General features: G+C 53.4%; 1 protein-coding gene across 12 annotated transcripts in view; it reads right to left on the bottom strand.

Moving 5' to 3' along the window:
* TLE3 (transducin-like enhancer of split 3) overlaps positions 1-23,086 on the bottom strand; it is a 47,329-nt gene that overhangs the window by 9,957 nt on the left and 14,286 nt on the right. For 4 of the 12 annotated variants that reach the window (XM_012640631.1, XM_012640636.1, XM_012640635.1 and 1 more), the window contains exons 5-9: positions 16,612-16,674; positions 15,011-15,085; positions 5,452-5,656; positions 4,024-4,040; positions 98-217 (exon numbers count right to left, since the gene is read on the bottom strand). In XM_012640631.1, the coding sequence (XP_012496085.1) occupies positions 98-217; positions 4,024-4,040; positions 5,452-5,656; positions 15,011-15,085; positions 16,612-16,674 (480 nt within the window). Of the gene's footprint in view, positions 1-97; positions 218-4,023; positions 4,041-5,451; positions 5,657-14,980; positions 15,086-16,611; positions 16,675-23,086 lie in introns of all 12 variants that reach the window. The other 8 variants (XM_012640628.1, XM_012640629.1, XM_012640630.1 and 5 more) reach the window with 3 other exon arrangements.

Here is a 23,086-nt window from a genome sequence, read left to right as displayed (position 1 = left end):
CAACCCCAAGAGGGGTCAGGCCATGGCTTAGGCCCCCGCAGACACCCCGTCCTACCCAGCACAAACCCCAATGGCACCCGCTGTGCCTCAGACGTACATATCGGCTCAGGCTGTCCTTCTCCTCCGCTTTCCGCTTCTTGGCTTCCATGCTGTAGTCCGCGGAGCCCCGGTGCTTCTCGCTGGCCCGGAGGCTTTCCGAGGGCGACACGGAGTTATTCTGGAAACAAGAAGGTGCCACATCTCACACATCCACAGCACAGCCAAGCTCAGGTGACCCGGGAGGTCAGAGGAAGGAAGAGCAGCTCAATTCCTCTGTGTCTTGCAGACCTTGGCTCAAGCAGAGCCCCGCCGGGGAAAGCTCTTCCACACCCCAGACCGGTCGCCGGGGAGACGCGCGGGGAGCATCCGCACCCCTCTTCTGTAGCAATGCCGCTGCTGTTTAATAATGAACCTTGCAGGGAGTCGTCTGCCTGCTGCTGGCCTGTGAGACTGCACTCCGTGAGGGTCACCTGCGTCTCCTCCACCACCCACCTCACGCCCGCTGCACTTTTTTGCTCAAGGGAGGGGTAAGTGGAATTTGCACTGAGTCTTGTGAGGTGGACCTGCCCCGACAGACGGGGGCACGAGCAACGCTGCATCTGCCCAGCAACAGGAATGGGGAGACTCAGGAACTTCCCGGTGCACATGAGCAACCAAGAAGCTCCCCCCACCACTCCTCTTCCTCCTATTCCTCCTCCTCCGCGAGGCCCTCAGGGACTTTGGAGAAATACCAGGGTTTTAAAGCAACAAAATGCAACATCTTAAAGCCTTTCCCTCTGAGGGACAGGAAAAGGTGCAAGGACAGAGAGATCAACCCGCTGTATTATAGTCAGAAAGGAGGGCCCCGAGAGGCTGGGGGACACGGCCCAGTTCCCCCAGCAGAAGGCAGCATGAAGGAAACTCAAGTTTTTCAGGCCAGGAAGAGCTGAATTTCTCTCTCAACTACACAGCAAGTGAGGACAAGACTCCTTCAGGCTTGGTGGCCTGGGAAGGGGAAGACGAGAGGCGCTCGCAGGTGGGCCTGGGAGCAGGAGCCACCTGCACCGTGCGGCCATTAGCGCCAGGCCGGGGAGCAGGGACGGAGGAGCCACTGGCAAGGGCACCTGCCAGCAAACCTTTGTGCCCAAGAGCACAACATGAGGACCCATGTCCCTCTGTGATGCTGCGGAGGGTTCCTCCTTCCTATCCGCCCAGACTCTACCTTCACTCACTCACCCACCATTTTCTGAGCAGCCACCCTGGGTCAAGCCTGGTGCTGCAGGCGGGGGTGGCAGGACGAACAAGACGCAGTCCCTGCCCTCCAGAGCTCACAGTCTGGCTGCGTGGAAGAAAAGGTCCACCGAGCCCTAGTCCCTGTAGCACAGAGGCCCCCCACGGAGGTCAGGTGCAGACAGAGGGGTGGTGTCTGTTCACAAGAGCAGAGCCTCAAAAGGCAAGCGGGCTGAGCCCCCACTTCACTCCCCATGTCACTGGAGGCCGAGGCCAAGGCCAGCTCGGGGGCAAGGGTCACTCGGAGGGAACAGGGAAGGGTGGCGTTTGGGGGAAACAGCGCGGGAACCGGCCGCAGAACTTAATTTCCTTTCCTAAGCCGGTTTCTGGGCAGCGCTTCCCTGCCAAGTTTCTGCCTGAAGCAAATTAAAATGGCAGAGTTATCAAGCCTTGAAGAAAAAATGGAGGTTATAATGGGACTGCAGCTCAACCTTCCCCACAGCCGCGCAGCAGCGGCGGCGATGCGCGCACAGCCGCAATTCAATTAGCTGCTGCAATCGCCGGCAGAAAAATCACCGTCATTTCATTTCATTTCCTCCGACGGTGGCGGCCACCCTGTGCTACGCAGAAATGCTCCCAGCCCCTCGCGCGGGCTGCCCTGGCGGGCAGGCGGGAGGGAGGGAGGGGGCGCGCGGCTGCTCGTGTTTCTCCTGGCGACCCGGTGGTGCGCGGCTCGGGAGAACAGCGAGCTCTTTCTTCTCATGCAGTCAGGCTGAAAACCCTCGCCGCTACCGGAGAGTCATGTCAGGCATTTAGCGGCATCGATCCAGCCCGCCTCTGACTGGCAGGCGGCCAAAAAACTAAGTATTTTTTATTGCTTCGGCTGGGCAAGGAAATATGAATGAAGCTACCTCTAATTGGACTCCAGACTAACCCCTCCGGGACAGCTTCCAGCCCGTCCCCGTCCCCCGTCCCCCTCCCACTCCGACAGCCCTGTCCCCCCTGCCTAGGCCTCATCTGTTGACAACCTGGTTTCCAAAGCCTGATGACTTCAGTCTACACCCCACACGCCACCGCCACATGCGCACAGCCCTAGCACCCGGGGCCTGAGCCTCCCAGCCACCGTCCCTCCGGCTGCTGCCTCAGCGTGGCCTCTCGATTCCTTCCTCCCGGATTCTCCAGTGGCCCATGTGCCCCCTGCTGCGCCAGTCTGCCACACATGGACGTCAGCGAGCATGGTGGGGCGAAGAGCTCAGCTCTTGGGGTTCCCTGGGGGCTCTCTTAGCAGAAAGCTTTCACACACGGGACACAAAGCCAGAAACAAATAGGAAGGAGGATGAGGATGGTGTGTGAGGGACCCATTTCACTGCAGTGGGTCCCTGTTAACCAGGTAATCTGGAGCCCGAGTCCTGTTATAAGAGGGTCTTCCTAACAAAGCTGAGGTCGGCCAGGCAGGAATTGTTCCCACGGTACAGATAAAAAAAAAAACCTGAGGCTCAGAGAGGCCAAGAGAGCTACCCAGAGTCTCACAAAGCGGGGACCAGAGCTAAGCTTTAAGATGTCCAATCCAGCCCCCCTGCTACCTAGGCAAACTGCCCCTCCAAACACGCCACCGTTAGAGGATCGACACTAACACACGCAAAATGGATTTTTGGCTGCAATTATTCCTCTTGGGTACCTGGCCACTCCTCGGCCCAGATGTGGACCTGGCTTTCTGAGTGTGCAGGCGGGTGGCAGGACGTGCCAGCATCACTATTGCTAAAGACAGCCTCGGTGGGGGAGGGCCGGGAAGGGGAGGCGGCGGGGATTGGAGGGACCTGCCCGAGGAAGCTGCTGTCTAGATGGTTAGTTAACTGCCTGACCTTCCAAGTCCTACTTAACACGAGGTAATAACCAAAGCCATCCTAACAGATTAGATGGCCCCAGATACAAGGATGGCGATGAGGAATAAAATAGCTTTGCTAATCGCTAGAGGATTTTTTTTTATCCAGACTCCACTGCGCTTATTCAGAAGGCTTATTCACTTGAAACAGAACCTCGGAGCCTCAGTGTGATCAGAAAGATTTACAACAAATCTCAGAGCTGGCAGACACGCAGGCGGCCTGGCCTTAATGCTTGCCTGCTAGCACTTTCTTAAACTGAGCGAAAGCCCAGAGCTGGGAGAAACCTCAGGTGTTTGAAGGAAATAAAGACACAGCATCATACAGCAGGCACCAACCTAGGGGGTGGGTAAGACCCTTGGCCCAGGATGTGGGACCCCAGGGTCCTAAGCCCTGGGCCAGCCCAGTGACTCCACAAAGCCCTTTGGCAGGGAAGCCCCAGGGCTGGTCAGCTGACCTCTCCAGTTAATCATCTCTCATATGAAAGGGAGTTAGAGCTCATTTAGCCCAAGCTCTTCATTTGACAAACGATGGACCTAAAGCCTGGAGAGATGAAGGGCTTCCACAACTGAAGGTCACCCTCAACAGGTGACAGCAGCTCCTATTTTATGACAGTAACTAACTCCCCCCAGCCCCCCACCCACCAGCTCTGGATTAAGACATCGTCACCAACACATCAGCACTGAAGCCAGGTCTCCCGGCTCTCGGCATGAGTAAACAAACAACAAAACCCTCAGCTTCAACCCAGACCAGAGCAGAGAACTGAGATGATAGCTCTGGACACGACTGGCTGGTCTCAGGCCTCAAATTCTGGGGCTGAGCCTTCAGGCCAGGAGTCCCCTCCTCCTCCCAGCACCCCAAACCCTGCCGCGGGTTCCAGAGTGCCAGCACTTACCGCACTGGATTCTCTCTCTTTGGGGAAGGAAGGCCAGGGCAGGAGGAAGGTCAGGCCCCACAAGAGAAAAAGACAAAAAAGAAAGGAAAAGGTCAGTCTAAGTGCAGCTGGCTTTTCTGACTTGCTAGTTCACTGGTTTAAAAATGGGCACAAGGCCTGGCTCTCTGTCGCTGTGGGTCAGCCAAGGCAGGGCCATTAGGTGGCCTTTCTCAGTTTGGAAATGAGCCACCCCAACTCCAACCCTTCCCCCACCCTAGTAGTCCCCAGAGTGGGCTGCGGAGGCCTCTGACCTAGTTCTCCCTGACCTGCCAGAGGGGTGCCGACTTTCCTCTCTGGCAGCCAGGGTTCTTAAGGCCACACGCTTGGAAAGGACCATGCAATGCAAAATACCCGTAGGGTCTGGGAGTTGAGAACATTATTGTTTAAAAAAAAAAAAAGAAAGAAAAAGAAAGGAATTTGAAAATGCTTTTCAAATTAATACCATTCTCTGTTTCTTTGCCAATAAGCCCCTGGAAGCTGAAGCCTCCGTCCTACTGCACGGACAAAATCTTAGCCTCTGGTTCTCAGGACCTGCTACTGCCCTGTCGTCCAGGCCAGGGACGGATGGTGACACTTCAGGTCCCTGGTGCTTAGGGGCTTGGAAGGCATTGGCCATGTGCTCCAATAAATATCCAAGGGTACAGCACACCAGGTGGCAACTTTCCAAGAGGGTCTGCAGGGAGCCAGGCTCTTCCTTTTCTGATCCCACCAACCCCTCCCAACCCCTACTCAGTGCAACTTCCTGGGTCCACTGGTCAGGGAAAAAATTCTGACTCCAAGTCTTTCCAATCATCTCCCTGCTGGAGTGCGCTTGCTGCCGCCACCTACAGGCACTCAACTAACAAATCATTACTTGAGCACCGACTGTGTACCTTTTCCAAGGCTCCAGCATTGGTGAGACACATATGCTAAGGCAAACCCGGGAACTTGGCCTCTGTCCTCAGAGGACCAATGCTTCTGGTAAGGACAAGACGTTTTCCAGGGATGGGACATATGAGGATAGTAACAAGGGCTCAGTCTTGCACCCCAACTCTTAAACTCTTACGGGAATTTGAAAAAGACCCCTGGTCCAACGGAACGGACTGGGACTAGCCCTTACAGGATGGGCGGGGGTGCTGCAGGAAGATGGCAGGGTGCTCTGGATGAAGGGACAGGTGTCTTCAGGGCAGAGAATACCAGGTGCAAACCGGGGCTGGGAAAAGGTGCATGGGGATGGTGCTGGTTGCCAGGTGCCAGGGATTCAACAGATGGCTCCAAATCTTTTGCTAACTCCCTATCCTAGGGTGACAACACAGCATTCGCTGTGTCCACTCACTGTGGGGCCTGCAGGCACCCACGGCCTGCTCAGCCCAGCCCCACCCTCTGCCCCAGCCCCAGCTCGGGCCGCACCTCTGTGGTCGAGTTCATGGTGGTTCTTCTCGTCCTTCACTGCCAGGTGGGCCTGGCTGCCCAGGGCGCCCAGCGCTAGCAGCCCGGAGCTGCTGCCCGTCACCGGGGGGATCCCTGGAGGCTGGAGGCCCGATGGGTGGGGTGGCAACTGGACGGGGGGGCCGTGCGTGGCGTGGGAGAGGTGCTGCGCCTGGAGCTGCTGCTGCTGCAATGAAGTTGGCGGTGAGCATGCTGAGCGCGAGGGCAGGGGAGGCGCAGCCACCCGGAGGGAGTGGCTCTTCCCAGCCCCCTCGCGCCTTCATTCATTCGGCTCGGCGGGCAGCAGCGGGGAGACAGCCCCAAAGCCTTTGCCCCCAGCTCAGTCCGCATGCTCATCTTGCCAAAGGAAGTCTGTTAATGGACCGCAGTTTAGATACAGGATTTATGTTTTCCAGCGCCCCACCCACCCTCCCCCACACCCCAGTTTCAAGACAGAATTTCTCAATGTTTGTTTCCAAGCCCGAGATAAATAATGCATGCATTTAAAAACCACAGAGTCATCGGGTTCCCTTCCAGTGGAGGGGAATCCATTGTTAAGCTTGCAGCAGTCGCCGCGTCTGCTCATGCATACATGCCTTCAACGTCAGCCGCCAGCGTCTCCCACCCTGAGGCTGTACCCTGCGGACTCCCTAATTCTGAGGGACTCCAAGCCTGCCTCACAGAGCCAGGGTAGGGCAGGCCGGCACAGAAAAGTCCCAAGAGTAAGATGAGCTGGGGCCAGAGAGCTAACGTCACCGGACATCAGAGCGGAGAACAAGGTAGCAGGAAGAGTGGAAGCTTCGGGACCAGACAGACCAGGACTCAAAGCCCAGCTCTGGCACTTCCTAGCTGTGTGGCCGGGGGCAGATTACCTCAACTCCCTGAGCCTCAAATTTGCTTATCTGTAAAAGGGGGAAAGTAGCACCGACCTCCGAGGATTACCGTAAGATGATGTATGTGGCAGCTCAGGGCACACAGCTACTGCTCGTGAAGCACCGGGACAGTAGCTAACATGTACCGAGAGTTTACAGTGGACTCCCGAGCTGTGCTTAAAACTGGACACGCATGCACTCAGTGCTATCATCAACAGCAACAGTACCAACCCTCCTGTCTCCTCCCCAGCCCAATCAAGGACTCTGCTGTCCGACCTCCAGAGGCTCCAGAGGCCCCAGGCATCCCTACCCAACGCTAGCCTCAGGGGCTTCTCCTTTCCCCCCTTCTTCCCCACACCCAGGTGGCCAGCTTGCAGCCTTCTCGCCCTCCCAGCGGCCGTGGCAGAGTGCACCTTATCATTCCTAAGACTGTGCCAAGACCACGGGCACTGTGGGCCAACTACACAGTGCCAGGTATTTCTTAGGGATCAAAATACTTCTTGCGAGTGGTTGGGCCTTGAGCATGCTGGTATCCACCTGTGCACACATTTCTTGTCAGCTATTCAGAGAAGGGAACCAACACCTACTGGATGTCGGGGCACTTTCCAGATACTATTGTTAATCCTCCAACCACCCGTGCCAAGGGAGGGGCTGTGTCCATTTTACAGATGGGAAACTGCCGCTTAGGGGGCCGGAGTGCACAGCCAGTAACTGGCCAAGTCCCACCACTAGTAAGTGGGGTTTGGACTCAAATCTGTCAACCAGCCTTATCAAACAATGTTCCAAAGAAGATCCCCCAAGCGAGAGGAGTTTGTGGGGGGTGACGCAGAGCAAAGATCTGACAAGCTTCGAGATCTCACGCTGACTGCGGGAGCTCACCTGTCAACCTGAAATGCTTTCTGGTAACTGCTGACAGACACCAGAGCACAGTGAAGGCCCACGGCGCTGGGTGGAGGAGGCAGTACGTTTGAGGTCATGGGGAAAGGGCTTTCCCCCAACTAAGCCACACGCTGCCAACGTGGCCCTGTTCCAAAGTTAAAGGCAGCCATGGTAGCCACTGTGCTCCTGGCCCAGAGGGCTCCTTTCCCAGTGCTGGGTGAAAGGCTGGCACCGCAGCCCGCACTCGAGACCGTCAGAGTGCTTCTGCGGTGGCTGTTGCTAGGCAGTTTTTGGACTCTGGTCCCAAGGCGGTGTGACCCCAGACCTGCCCCCAGACACCACCGCAGATACAATGCTAAGGGGGCCCCTGGCGCTGGCATCACAAGAGTCCAATGCAGAGACCCAACCCCTCCCCAGTCAGAAGAAAGGCAGGCTCCTCTAAGGATGGGAGCTCACCCACCTTCCTTTTTAAAGAAAATGTAATGTTTTACATCTTATTACAAAACTAATACGTGCTCATTGTAAGAAAATACTAAAAAGGAGTACAGATTAAAAAGTGTTTTTTAATCTTCAATGAAAAATTGACTTCAATCCCACCCTCAGAAGAGTCCACTGCTAATCTGTCTAGGTTTTCTTGCATAGAAATCGATAAATTTCAAATGGATTTCTACACAAATGGGCTCTTGTGAACCATACTGTTATACAACTTGACTTTAATTTGAGAGTGTTCTGAAGAAATCCACTTGTCCTCTTTAATGACTACCTATTATTCGCTGGTATGGTTGGACCACACAACTTTACCTGGACCCTCGGTTTAAAATGACTCTCCAGTCGGGAGGCCTCTATGTTTTAGACCTGTTGCTGGTAGGCCCTTCAATTCTGCTGGTGAGAACTGGTCAGCAAAATCCCAGAAAGCAAGGACTGCGGTATTTAATCCACTTTTTATCGTGCAGGGCCAATAAAATCCCGTGAGGAAGAGACAAGAAAGAGATGGGGGAGGAGGGCTTCGAAGAAGTAGCTTTGCTGTCTGCGGACACAGCTGGCTCCGTCCACAAACAGTCCTTTTCTTTCTTTTTTTTTTTTTTTTTTGAGACAGAGTCTCACTGTGTTGCCCAGGCTAGAGTGAGTGCCGTGGCGTCATCCTAGCTCACAGCAACCTCACACTCCTGGGCTCAAGCGATCCTCCTGCCTCAGCCTCCCAGTTAGCTGGGACTACAGGCATGCGCCACCATGCCTGGCCAATTTTTTCTATATATTTTTAGTTGTCCAATTAATTTCTTTCTATTTTTAGTAGAGACGGGGTCTCGCTCTTGCTCAGGCTGGTCTCGAACTCCTGAGCTCAAACAATCTGCCCGCCTCGGCCTCCCAGAGAGCTAGGATTACAGGCGTGAGCCACCGCGCCCGGCCCACAAACAGTCCTTTTCTAGAGAGAAAGCTTACTGGAGATCCGTGCCTATGGCAAGACAGAGCTGAACACATCCAAACAGCTGCCTCTTACCTTGCCAGGTGCGGTTCCCTCTCCTGCCCAACCTTCCAGGCTCAGCTTTGCCTGCTTCAAACGCCACCTCCTCTGGATTCCTCCCCCTTCCAAGAACTCTAACAGTTCACACACGGGAGCCCGACAGCCGCAGGCGGACTTCCAGCTCTATCCTTTATCAGCTCTTGTCCTTGGACAAGTCAGCTAACCTCTGGGTCTCAGTTTCCTCATCTGCAAAATGAGGATCGAAATGGAGCCCATCTCTTCAGCCTGTGCACGGATCACATGCATTACTACATGTAAAAACAAAGTAGGTGCGAGATCAACATTGGCAAATGCTAAGTGTGGATCACAGATATAACCACTGCTTTCATATTTATGCGCTGCTTTGCCAACCTGTGAGTTCCAGGAAGACGGGGACTTTATCTTACCCATCCCGGCCCCTCTGACAGTGCCTGGCATGTTTGCTCAATACACGTTTCTGGGTGAATAAGTGAAAATGCTGTAAAAGGTATACACAGCGAGGTTAGGAAATAAGTTGGCAAAGTGCTCTGTTCAAAGGCAAGCGACTGCCTCCCAGATCTGCACCTCCTCTCTAAGGCCCAATCAGAAGCAGCTACAATAGTTAGTTTGGGACAGGAAGCATCAATTGGGTAGTGGGGTGTTCTGCTTCCCCAAAACACGAGCCAGTGAGCCAGTGTCAAGGACCTTGGAACAAAGGCAGCAACAGCTGTTTGGAGACAGTAGCTTTCAAAGCTGCTGAGCTTCCCAGAATGAGTGGGTAGTTTTCTGCCTTAGCGTGTCATGTAATAGCATCCTCTTTGCAACAGAGGAAAGGAATCTTCCATGCAAAACTGAAGAGCTTTGTCTTCAGGTATAAGAACAACCTGTTCTGCACAGCCAGAAATTCCTCCGAGGTCTTCTTAGGGGTGCTTTGAAGGCACCATCAGGATGGGCCCAGCAGACTCTGGAAAGCAGGGATACCAGAACCAACCTCCCAGGCTTCTTCCTTGGGGGAGAGCAGATGCCAGGGCTTGCTGGGTGGAGTGCCTGCTAACAACAGTCCTGGTTGCAAGAGAGTGAAGCGAAGTTTCCTCCCTGGTGGGGCAGGGGGACCAGCTGAGAATGACTCACCTGACTCACCACTGCTGTTACAGCCCAGCCCTCCGCTGGGCAGGCAGGGCACGGCCATCCTCAGGCTGTATTCCTATCCCCTGCAGCAATCCTCTGGCTTCGAGCACAAAGTGCTGAAACACGGTGACATCTGAGTGGGAGGGTGACACTGTTCTCAACTAGGGAGCTTTCCCCATGGTAGAGAAATGGAATCACTTTCCCAGTCTGAGACCCCCTGTCTCCAGTTTCTACCATTCCTTTCAATACTGGAAACTTCTCCATCCATGATATGGAAGGAAGTCAACAATTCCCCAAAAGAGGGGCCAGGCGTCTGGAACCAAGCCCACCCATGCACACGTGCTCCTTTTCCCTCCTTTAACACTGCGTGCCAGAACACAAGCAGGTCAAGGAACGTGTCTCCGGGGGCATACGTGAGTCCTCCCTCCTCCACGCGTGCGCCAAGGGCCGGTGGCCTGGGCTCGGAAGGTGTGGTCACTGATGGGAGAGGCTGAAGGGGAAGGTCCTGCTTGCGGAGTACGTGTAATTGGATTACACACATCACGCTTCATGCCTTCACCAGTTGCTTTGATGCTTCACTTTTCAGGTTCACGATTTGGGTGAAACTTAGTGAAACTGTCTAAGCACTTTCTGAGCCAGGGCTCTCACATGCCGAGGGCTCCCACCAAAGGAAGCAAAGACGGGTGCGAGCTGCACAGAACGCACGCTTCTGCGCTTCAAGAAAAGCGAGCGCTGCCCAGACTCTGACCGTTCCTTCCCGTTCCCAGTCGAGGTGGGCACCACAGCCCACACCAAGTGAGCTTTTGGGCTCAGTGACAGCTTTTAGTGCTCACCACAACCCTTGCTAAGCCCACTCCAGAGATGGGGACCAGGCCCAGGAGACAAGCGACTCCACTAAGCCGGCAGCAGCCAGAGCCAGGACTCAAACCCAGCATTGTGGTGCCTGGCGCGGAAAGAGACAGATGGATTCTAAGGCACACTCTCTTCACCGCCCTTTTCCTTCACGTAAAATTCAATCGGCTGAATCCAGCTCGTACACATCCCAGAGGGAACACAAGGACTTTACGTATGGCTTCAAAATACCCCATGTACTTTGTGATGAGCTACAACCTCCCTCCTCTTTCCTCCTTCCCTCCCTCCCACTTAAAAAAAAGAAAAAAATCAAGTCAATGCTTTATATCATCTCTTCCACTGATAACTCCCAAGGGAATGAAGACCAAAGTGTCAGTGGGCGAGCAGGCGAGAGCCCTCCACTTCCTAGTCCAAAGAGCCTGGGCCACGATACAACAATGTAAAAAGAGGGTTCTCCCCGGGCTGCTGGTAATGGCTGACACATCAGCTCACTAATGTATCTGCCTGGGAAAGACAGACATTGCCTCATGCAAGTTGCTGTCCAAGGGTCAAACTTCCCTCCCCGTGCTCAGGAATCTTGTCCTTCCAGGGGTCCCCCAATAATCTGATCCTAGAAGGAAGGCCAGGGAACAGAAGCGGGTCTACAGTAACCGAGTCTTGCCATGCCCCAGCTGAAGAGAGACAATCTTCCAGCCTGTGTCCCTGGGTGGGCATCTGAGTCCCCTGGGGACTGGAAGGGGAGCGAGTGGGGTTGGCCAGTGAGCCTGGCTTCCTCCATCTGTCACGCTGTCCCCTGTCCACCACCCTGAACTTGGATCCCGGCCTTCCTCACCAGGAAGATCCCCAAAATATTCTAATCCTCGTGATAAATTTGCCACTGGCTACCCGCATGCCCATGCCAGATGTACCTAAGTGATTGCTCTTTGAGTTGAGCTGACTCACAGCCTCAGAACCCTTCATCTCATGCCCAAAGAAGCCCTTAAACAACTGACTGGGGCAGATGTACCATATGAACCCCGCCTAGTCCTCCTCCACCTCTTCACGAACAGGGAAACTGAGACCTGGAGGAACAAAGTGACTTGCCCAAAGCCCACCTGACGCCCAGACCAGGGTGCCAGGCTGCTTCTCTTTCCAAGTGGCAAACCCACCGGTTGCTTCCCAGAGCCTCCTCAGCCCTTCCCTCTCCCAGCCTGTCCTGCCGGGCCAGGACGCCTGCCCCTTTGACGTCAGCCCCTGCGTCCCTCCCCACCCCGCTTCCAGAGGCAGCTCAGCCCCGGCTGGCTCTCTGCTCCCTGCTCCTCGAGGAGGAGATAAAGAACGTCCTGACTAGATTAGCGGCCTCCTCGCCGGAGTGCAGTCAGGCACGGCTCCCCGGCGCGAGCATGCCTCAGCTGTCCGTAATTCCTGCCTTGTGAGGCTCTGTCAGGCGCGGCGATTAGACGGCTGCCTGCTTAATGACAGGGCGACGGCTGCATTCACTCAGAGCGGAGAAGCAATTACCTTGAAAATGGGGGTCACAGGCCCCACTCGTTGGCTTTAATTGAATTCCAATGTCTGCCTCAAGCTGCCTTGACCTGACTTGTAGCTTCCTAAATACTACTTAAAGGAAGTGGAGCTAATCCAAGCGGTGAAGCTTCTTCCCCAATTTTAGTCCTTTCTTAAAACTTAAAAAAAAACTATTTTCATAAGAGGATTTTAATTCCAAAGAGGGAAGCAGATGGGGAGCAGGGACCCCACTGAGGCCACTGCAGGGGTGGGGGGCTCGGCCTGGAAACCTTAAGGGGAAGCCTGGGAAGGGGACGGGAAGGAGGAGCTGGACGAGGAATTCCAGAGCCTGGAACTCATGGAGCACAGCCTGCCCTGCATCTCCTCGACCATGGGCAGTAGAACCGCCGAGCTGGGAGCTGGTCACTGGGCAGAGGACGCGGGCCACATGCTAGGGCTGCAACCAGGCAGGAAGAGCCCTGGGCTGGGAGTCAGGGCTGGGCCTCTGGCCTGGCTTGCTGCTAGAGATCCTAAATCACTTCCCCTCTCTGTAAAACAAGGGCATTGGGCTAGATGAGTGGTTCTCAACCAGGGGCCACTTTGCCGCCCCCACCCAGACATCTGGCCTTGTCTAGAGACATTTTGGGGTGTCAAAAGTTTGTGTAGGGGGTGCAATTGACACATAGTGACCACAAGTCAGGGATGCTGCTGAACACCCTGCAATGCACAGGACAACAAAGACTGGCCCCCTCAAGGCTGAGGAACCCTGGGCTAGGTGATCACTGAAGATACTGCAAACTTCAAGAGATTACGGTTTTCCCCTCTGGGGGTGCTGCCTTCCAGCACCGAACACATCCTCGTGTTCCAGTTTCCACACCCTTCTCCGCCCCGCCACACAGCAGGTGAGGGTCTGCCCTTCCCCAACATTGCCAGAATTCAAACGAGGCTGCTGCTTCCACCCGGTCCCCTAGCAGCGCTAAGCAGCTTTCACATGTGGGCTCAGAACAGAAGGACAGATCCACGGGGCCGCCTGCACCACATGCTCTGTAACCATTACGGGTCCTGACAACGTGCTGGAGGGGTCGGCACCCCAAGCATCCCCCGATGGCACTGACTCCACCCTCCTGGTGTCCTGGCAGGAGCTGGGAGGCCCCAGACAGATGAGCCGGCTCACTCTCCTGTTACAGACAAGGACCCTGAGGTGCAAGGAAGAGAAGGGGCTTGCCCAAGGTCACTCAGGGGAGAACCACGACTAACCACAGGCCTCCAGGTTTCTGCCCAGACAAAAAAGTCAAGAGTCATCATTTATCCCACCAAGCACAAGAAAACTCGGAGGCCGTTGGTCCCACCTTGAGATAGTGACCTAAGAACAAAAAGGGGAATGAAGGGCCGGGTGCGGTGGCTCACGCCTGTAATCCTAGCACTCTGGGAGGCCGAGGCGGGTGGATGGCTCAAGGTCAAGAGTTCAAGACCAGCCTGAGCAAGAGCGAGACCCCATCTCTAATAAAAATAGAAAGAAATTATTTGGACAACTAAAAATCTATATAGAAAAAATTAGCCGGGCACGGTGGCGCACGTCTGTAGTCTGACCTAGTTGGGAGGCTGAGGCAGTAGGATTGCTTGAGCCCAGGAGTCTGAGGTTGCTGTGAGCTAGGCTGATGCCACGGCACTCTACTCCGGGCAACAGAGTGAGACAAAACCCTAAAAAAAAAAAAAAAAAAAAAGGAGGGAATGAAGACCAATCAAGGTCCCAGAACACTGGGGTTGAAGGGACCTCGGACAACCAGTCCACTGCCTCCCAAGCCTGATGCTTCAAAAGACCTGGAAAACTTCAGGAACACGGATTCCCAGGCCCACCCCTGGACCTACGGAAAAGACCTCTGGGGCAGGTAACCTGGAATCTGTACTGTCAAGAAGCTCCCTGCAGCATAGCAAGCCCACATCTGTGGGCTGGGAAGCAGTGATCTCACCAAACCCCTTTGCTTTAGGGTGAAAGAACGACAGGTACACCCCAAAGGGAAGAGCCCTGCCCCGAGCCACACTGAAAGAAGTGTTTTTCCTCTGGTGACTATCTTAAATACCCTTAGCCTCGCACCAAAGCAGCAAGCAAGAGAAAGATGCCGTTCGAATCCAAGCAATGCATTAGAGATGCAAGCCAGGTTGGAGCACCGAAGGGGAGAGGTCTGAGCCCCCCTTTCCACCGAGGGGACGGACCAGCAGTGGGCCTCACGGAGCTCTCATGAAGATTTTTTCCTGTGAGATGGGACTTCTAGAAGGTCAGGAAGACCCCTCTGGTTGTCCCAGCTGGAAGTCACAAGGGCACACAGTGAACACTCAGCCAGGCAGCTCAGCATAGGGGACAGCAAGACCCAAACCCAGATTCCACAGCACGTTGCACACGGACAGTACAGCAGAGACAGTTCTGATCCCAGGTGGCCAAAGAAGGGCAGACCTCTGCCAGGGAGGAGGCACACAGGCCCCAGGGGAGGCACGAGGCGGCAGCCAGCTACCGATCAGTTGGCCTGGCCTTGAAGGTGATCCCAGGCCCCCGCCCTCCTCAATGGCAGGGACACCAAAAGCCAGGGGAGGACAAGGCTGATGAGGATAGAGGTGGATTTCAGGTGTATCTGCACCCCGTTAGTTCGGGGACGGGGAGGCATTTGGGGAGCCAATGGGGAGAGAGCCCCAAATGGGTCCAAGCCCATGGGATGCCTGCAGAAGCCGGAGCCCTGGGGCTGCCATTCTTTGAGGCCAGCTAAGGTCAGGGTCAATCTCTGGTTATGGTAAATGAGAGGAATAAAAGGGCTATACACACGGTGAGAGGCAGACTGGGGAGTCCACGTACCCCGATGATGGCGTTCAGCTCCGTCATGGTGACCTGCTTGGCACGTTCCACCGCCTGTGCCACCTGCTGCTGGTGCTAGAGGGAACAGGGCGTGCATTAGAGGCAGCCATCCTCCCCGGCAGAGAGGAGGCGGGGGCTGCATGGCACAGGCAGGGCCCCTAGGGACAGAGTCCCCCAGCAAGGACAGAGGAACCCCACTGAGCAGGCGCAGGACCTAGCTGGAGGGGGAAGCAGGGGGGGTGGTGATAGGCTATTTCACTTTCTCCTTTAAACTTTTTTCAATGAGCACGTATTACTTTTGTCATCCAAACTTCCTTTTAATTTTTTGAAGTTCTAAAACAGAGATGCACGCCAAAAGATGGTTATTAATCAACCACACATACAAACAATTTTTTTCAGGTCATTTGAATATGCGCTGGGTATCAGATGACATTACAGAATGATTATTTTCTAAACATGGCAACAATATTGTAATCATGAAGGAGGGTGTTCCCTTTTTTAGGAGATGCCCTTATAGCACTTAGTGGTAAACTGTCAGAATATCCACAATTTACATGCAAAGGGTTTGGAAAAAAAGCATGTGTGTCTATATATACCTAACCCGTATCTGTCTAACAGAGAGAAAACAAAGTATATTTCTAGATAGACAGATACAGAAAAAAGTGGCAAAATGAACCTCAAACTATAGATTTTGAGTGACTGTGATGTGTCAATGTGGATTCATCAATCGTAACACATGTCCCACTCGTGTGGGATGTTGGTAAGCCGGGCAGGCTATGGGAAATCTCTGTACCTCCCACTCAATTTTGCTGTGAACCTAAAACTGCTCTTAAAAAATAAATTTTTTTTTTCTTTTAATTTGTTGCATTGATTCCCACGGGCCTTGAGGTAGCACCAGCCACACATACAGCCGTCTCCCCTACTGGGCTGCAAGTTCTGGGGCATCACCATATCTGATTCTTGAATTGATTCGACCATCTATTCATCTATTGGTCACTACTCTGCCCAGAGACCCTGGAGTCCACGACGACGGGGCTAACATGGTCCCACCCACTGAGAGGGAGTGGAGGGCAGGGCCTGCCCCACTGGAATGGGACCAGCTCACCTGTCTGCCCTGCACCAAGGAGCCTCCTTAGAGACACTTCCCTCAAACCACCCACTAGCCCAACCCCTGCCTCAAGTGGGGTCCCTTGGAAGGTGTGTTCAGAAGGTGATGTGACCCCGGTCACATCCCCAGCAAGGGCACTCTGTGCCTGGAGGCCAAAGTCCCCTTTGATTATTGGCTCCCCTCACAAAACTTGGCCCTGGGCATGGACTGGCTAGCCTTCCTTGTTCTCAGACTTTCCAGGTGTGGGGCTGGGGTGCAGGAAAGCAGAGGCTAGGAATGTAGTTTGGATGGGACAGAGAACCACTTCTACCAGAAGGAACAAATGGTCCCCTGCTGTGGCCTCCTGCTGGCTGGAGAAGGCTCTGTAAATCTCCCAGTTGTCACCTTGGTCAGTATGAATGGCCAGGGGCTGGGGCTGGGGCCCCAGTGAGACCCTGGCTGCCACTGGGCTGATGTGGAAAGAAAAGGAGGAAATAGTAACCCAAGGTCTTACCTCTTGTGACAGGAAAGGCATGATCTGTGCTAAAATTGTGTTCAGTCTCTTCGCAATCTCTGTCTGCAAAGGTAAAGAGACTGCATGAGGCTCAGGCAAATAAATCGAGTCACAGAAATGTCGCAGCAAGTGGAAATGCAAACTCCCCAGAACCACAGCCCCTCACCACGGGCTCCGTCCTGTCCACCCTCAGTTCACCTCCTGCCAGGAGGCTCTTGCTCAGTCTACAGCGCGAAGATCTCTCCCAACTGCCCCTGCACCCAGGCTGCCTACACATTGGGGAGCTCCAATTTCCTTTCAGAAGTGGTCTGTTTGGCTCAGAATATAGTTTGCATCCTCTGGATGGAATCCTTAATTAAAAACAAAGCCAAACAAAACAAAAACCACCCCCTGCATCCCAGCAAAACCCATGACAAGAGTGAAATGCAGTTTGGTGCGGGAGGAACTGCTCTGCCCAGAGGTGTCCGATGGCAACAGGACACAGGCTCTCAGACAAACTGGCAGAGAGGGGTGTAATAAAGGAAGCCCCTCGGGTGCATGTGGTAAAGGGCTCCCTGGGGCCAGCCAGGGAGTGTGCCCCACTCTTTACTGCTGCCTCTCCCACCCCCACCAAGACCAATCCCTCCCCCACACACGTGGCACCAGCCTGATTCAATCCCACCACTAACGAACGCTTCAGTTAGCGCATAGCTTTGCCTTGTCTAAGAAGCTGCTCAGAGAGGTAACTCATTAGATCCCTAACCGCTCATAAAGGTTGATCCTAGAAAGACAGATCAGTTCTCAGCCTCACCCCGAACACCCAGAGAAGACCACATTTAGGAAAACATCAACTGTTTCCACCAGTGTCCTGTGAATCCCAGATCTCAGAGCAAGAATGGTGCTAAATGGTTAACTAAGTCCAGGCAGAAAGGCCTAGAACCATTGACAGACAACTCTCAGAATTGCTTTTCTTATCTCATTCTGAATCCTGAGCCCGCCAGGACTGAGGTCCCAAAGCTGGCTTCAAAGCTCTCGTCAGCACATAGCAATCTTTCAGAGACAAAACCATGACAACAGCCTTTAAAAATCTGTGATCATCTGCATGTCAAACGATTCTGGATGAGAAATGCTCGTGCACTTAAAATAAAAACAATGCTGTCTGAAGGCTTACAAACAGACCCTGGGCCTCAGGAGAATTCCTGGGGCCAACACCCTCCACCCCTCCACCCCTCCACCCCAGCCACCATGAGAGGACACCTCTAGTTTGTGAAGAGACAGGCCATGTCTAAAGAACCTGATGGGCTTTTGAGGGCCTGTGTCCTGGGCTGCTGGCCACGGTGCCAGGGCTCTCTAACCTAGAGAGTCTGTCCGCTACAGCGGGGGATCCTGGCAGGGGGACAGGAGATTGCTGCTGTCAGCTTTCTGCCTGGAACACCCGGGATCCTTCAGGACAGAGCCGATGTTTCCCAGCAGGCGCCACCGTTGGCATTTGGGGTGGAACAATTCTTGTTGTCAAGGACTGTCCCTCATATCCCAGACCAACTGTGCCTATAATGGTCCCTACTTCCAAACTTCCCAGGGGAGGAAGTATCGCCCCCAGCTCAGACCCACTGGGATCTGACATTGGCACATTTGAGGTACACTCTAGCAAGGACACCATACATCAGGGTTTCTCTACCACGCTATCGACATTTTGGGCCAGATAGTTCTTTGCTGCGTGGCGTTGTTCTGTGCACTGTAGGGTTTTTAACAGTAGCCCTAGCCTCTACCCACTAGAAGCCCACCATTCATACCGTAAGGAACGTGGGAGGATTACTAAATAAGTATTGCATAAATTATTAATTTAGGTAAATAGGAAGAGTTCTCTAAAACAGGGTCCTTTCTCACTCTGCTTACTTTTTCCTCCCCCAAATAGTAGGGATAGTAGGGAAGGGGACTGAAGTATGAAAATCAGGGTTATACATGGCGGCTTTCAGGAAACTATCAGCTAGCCTGCCTCTCAGTCCAAACCTACAGAGAACAACAAGTTCACTCACCTGTCACATGCTTATCTGCCAAATGAGAATAGAAAGATACATTGAAAACAAAAAAACAAACAAAATGAACAAAATAAAGCAGGCTCATTGATTAGGAAGCTCACAGGTCCAAGGCCTGTTACTTCAAATGACTGGTATGGCAGTGTCTGGCACATAGTAGGCGCTCAATAAATGGTGGCCGAAAGATTAATATCACTGGTGTCTCGATATTTATTTTTTGAGACTTCATATTTGAGAGTGACCCCAGGCGGTGGATCTGAGCCTGTCTCGGTGTGGGGTGGGCAGCATCTGTGGGAGAGCCGTGGGGGACAGAATGTTGACATACGACTGGGCAGTGGCCCAAGCCCTTCACCAACAGTCAGGCCAGACCAACCACAAGCCACCTAGCTGGGTCTCTGGCCACTGCCCCACCCCACAGCCAGCAAGGCAGGGCGCAGGCTCTGAACACTCCGTCCCATAGCCTTCTCAGCAACTGCAACTCTCACAGTCTCTGCGGGGGCAGGGTGGTTATAAAAGGGTTCCGGCCACTGCCTGCTTCTGCTAGCAAATAAGTCAAGGGTCAGAATCTTGGTAGTTAAAGAAAAAAATGAAAAGTAGACTATCTTCCCCTTCCCACACCCTTCAGCAAACGCGTGGCCATGGGCTTCCCACAGGCGGGATCTTCCCGCGGGGCCTGGTCCAGAGCCCAGTACCCTGGTTATGCAGAAAGGGGATCGATCTGCCAGGATTTATGTCACTGTGCCCAACTCGAGGCTCTGTGTCCCGGCCACCAGGTGACCACAGGAGAGCAAGCTCCCGCTCAGCCTCACCCTTTCACTCCACTGAGAGTCGTTCTTCCTGCCTCCCAACACCACCTCCCAACGCCACAAACATCGACCAAGGGCTGTTACAGCAACTCCACACAGATACAGAACCTTCCGGAAGCCTAGGGTACGGGCATTCAGATTGCCTTTCCTGGGACCCAAACTTGATGAAGAGAAGCCTCTCTGCATACAGGAAGGACTTTGGCTAGTCACGAGACAGGACCGCACAGGGCTGGGGCAGGCAGCAGGGAGGGGCTGCTTTTACATCTGGAGACTTTTATAACAAACCAGGGCTTCCTTGTCCTTGGGTCTTGGTTTTGTTCTGGAGGAAAGGAGTGTGGAGAAAGCACGCAGATCCCATCCCTTGCAGCTCTAATTATGCCGTCACCTGCTAGTCCCCTCTCGGTCTCCCCGCACAGCAGAAGTGCGGATTGAGCCGGACCCATCTCCACCTAGGCTGCCCGACCCTGAGAACGGGCTCGGTGCACTCTGGCGAGTCAAAGCAGGAACAGGAAAATGTTCACTAAACAATTTTTTTTAATGTTTATGTTTTTCAGGGTGGCGATTGGGGGAGGGGAAGTTCCTGGAAATAGAAAGTTAGCACACAACCACTGGTAACAACAACAGTCAGGGTGGCTGACACCCGCTGACCCAGCGTTGTGAGCAAGCACTTTGCATGTGTGAGTTCACGGTACCCCTACGAGGAAGGCACTTACGCCACCTCCCTTCTTCAGATGGGGAAACTCACGCTCAGCAATGAAGCAACTTCACTAAATGACTTCCTACCAAGAAGCCAAATTTTGACGTTTTGAGAGAGCTTAGGGAAATATTTTTGAAAGAAAAACCACCATTAGGGTTAATAATTGACAGCATTTCCAATTAGAACAGCTGTTGAAACAGCATTTGATCCAACTCAAACAAGCTCTAAACATCAATTCCAAAAAAGGAAAAAAAAAAAAATCAAGACGTGTGACTGAAGTCACAATTGGGACAGGTCACAAATCACAAATTGGAACTGGATCATACACTGGAAAACTGCTTTTGGCAACGTGGTGCAATCTGTTATCAACAAGGCGGCTGCGGCTGTCGAGGCCAACCTCCGTGCCTCCCTCCATCCTGGTCTGCCGACCGCCTTTGAGCCAGGGCTTCAGAAGCAAACCTGAGAGGGCTGGGAGGTGGGAAGACGGCTTCCTTTGGAAGGCACTTCGGAAAAGGTGTTTGGGGAGGCTGGTGCCACCTTTGAAAGTTTCTTTTCAAGTGTGGTTCAAAGAAGGAGGCTTTGCCGGTGGAAAAACGTTCCTCAGAAGGAACTAATCTACTAGATGCAGACAGAGGAGCGGTGCAGAGAAACGGGTGCAGAGGTCCTGCTCCATGCAGAATCTGTGCTACCAACTGGGCGCTGGGAGTAACATCTGCCCTGCGTCTCCACCAAGATTGTTAGGCAAATAAATGACAGAAAACAAGATAGTGGGGGGCAAGCGTAATTGCCCAAAGAGCAATCTGCTCAGCGTGCCTTAGCAGCTCCCATTTGCGCGCTCGTCTCATTAAGGCAGGACCTCCGATCACGGTGCTGCAGACTCAGGGTGTTGAGCACTGCAAAAGTGTGCTTCTCTAGCAACGCTCTGGCACGCCCATCAGCCGCTGCTTCGGACCATCCCAGTCCTTGACCCAAGAACACTGAATTAAGGGAGACAGAGACTGTTCTTAACCCTCACCCACCAGCAAACTCTTGCTCCCGGGCTTTCGCCACCCAGCGGTCCTTGGGCTTTATATATTTTTTTTTTTTGAGACAGAGTCTCGCTTTGTTGCCCTGCTAGAGTGAGTGCCGTGGTGTCAGCCTAGCTCACAGCAACCTCAAACTCCTGGGCTTAAGCAATCCTCCTGCCTCAGCCTCCCCAGTAGCTGGGACTACAGGCATGCGCCACCATCCCTGGCTAATTTTTTCTATATATATATATATATTTTTAGTTGTCCAGATCATTTCTTTCTATTTTTTAGTAGAGACGGGGTCTCGCTCTTGCTCAGGCTGGTCTTAAACTCCTGACCTTGAGCGATCCACCCGCCTCGGCCTCCCAGAGTGCTAGGATTACAGGCGTGAGCCACTGCGCCCGGCCTGGGCTTTATTTTTAATCTCGCTGAGTGCGCCCAACACACAGTGGAGAGTCACTTCCACCACGCGACAGTCTCTCCGCTAGTTAGTTTTAAACTGCCCCGTCGTCTGTACCTGTGGACTCTGAGTGCACACTTCCTTTTAACCTCAGCCAAATAAAAACAAGGAGAGGAGAAAACTGCCACTTTGAAGAGCACATCGGACTCCAAAGCTACGCAGAAATGACCTGGCTTCTACTTCCAGCTCTGCCTCCGTCTAGCTGTGTGGCTTTGGGCAAATCACTTCCCTCCTCCGGGCATTAATTTTGTTATCTGCAAAACGGAGGGATGAACCAGATAACTTACAAGATCCGAGAGCCCTAATTTAGAGCTTTAGAACCCTAAATATTCCTGAACTGCTCTGTGACTTATCATTTCCTCCATAAAGTTGCACGAATTTAAAGGACCAGCAGAGAAGAGCCCAGCTGCCTTGAGATGTGGATGGATGCTGGATAGTGGCTGGGAAAATTGGCTGGGGCCAGGTCCGGAGGGCCAGTCTTCATTGCACAAGGCATTCAAATTTTTCCATGGGCAAAACTGCACGTAACTGTCACAGAGCCTCCAGGCAAGAACAATGATGTCATACTTCTAAGTGTCAGGCACCTACTGTCCAGATTCTACAATTCACAAGAAAAGATGGGATGGTGAGCCTAAGACATGCAGACAAGGTTCTTCAAGATGGATCACTCGGCGAGAAGTAATCCCGTGCCTGTTAGGCACAGGGCCACCCAACGCTACTAGGCTCCTGCTTGCATGTCTAAAATGAGGATTTCCTCCTCAGAGAATCAGGGCAATGTCTTGGAAAGAGCACTGTACTGTGAGTCCGGAGATCTGCTTGTGGTTGTGTGTGAGGATGATGAGATGAAGAGACCTGCCTACTGGAAATGTGACTTACACTTCAAAGCCAGGGGGAAGTGATGGTTTTCACCCGAGCTCTGTGTCAGCCATGGGGTCTCTGGGCCGTGGGTTACTCCTCTAAAAACGTGTGTGTCTGGAGTGGGGTTTCGGTCATCTCTGGGGGTGCCTGAATTTTAATCAGGCTTTACCTGGTTCTCTGAGTCCTGGGGTGTGTGAAGCGAGTCCGCCTCAACGTCGATTACAATGCCACAGCTGCGGGGAGGGGTTGGGGGCGGGAGGATGTGCAGAAAGAAGTGGCTCCAGCCCCCATGTTCCCAGCAGCTCTCCAGGCGCCGCAATCGCCCAGTGATCAAATACTGGAAGATTCCGGAATAATGTGTCTGGGCCATTTTAACTTAAAATATCCCATTGCATTTCCTAGGCAATTCTAAATTGATAGTGCAATTATTTGACTACAAGATGATATTCCTTGCCAGGCAGTTTCTCCTTAGTCCGAGCTCTGAGAGCATTGAAATAAAGCAAGTGGGTGTTTTATCAACAGAGGAAGGGAAGTCCATGGGTGGGGTGGTGCCAGCAAAAACTGGGGTGCAGTTCCCAGGCCCCATTCCATCCACACCGTGGCTCTGGGGGAGGCAGTGCTCCAACGTAAGG

This window comes from Propithecus coquereli, unplaced genomic scaffold, assembly GCF_000956105.1.
Source record: "Propithecus coquereli isolate 6110/MARCELLA unplaced genomic scaffold, Pcoq_1.0 Scaffold155, whole genome shotgun sequence".
Classification (NCBI taxonomy): Eukaryota; Metazoa; Chordata; class Mammalia; order Primates; family Indriidae; genus Propithecus; species Propithecus coquereli.
Note: the sequence above shows the minus strand (reverse complement) of the source record. Positions and strands in the feature narration are given on the sequence as shown.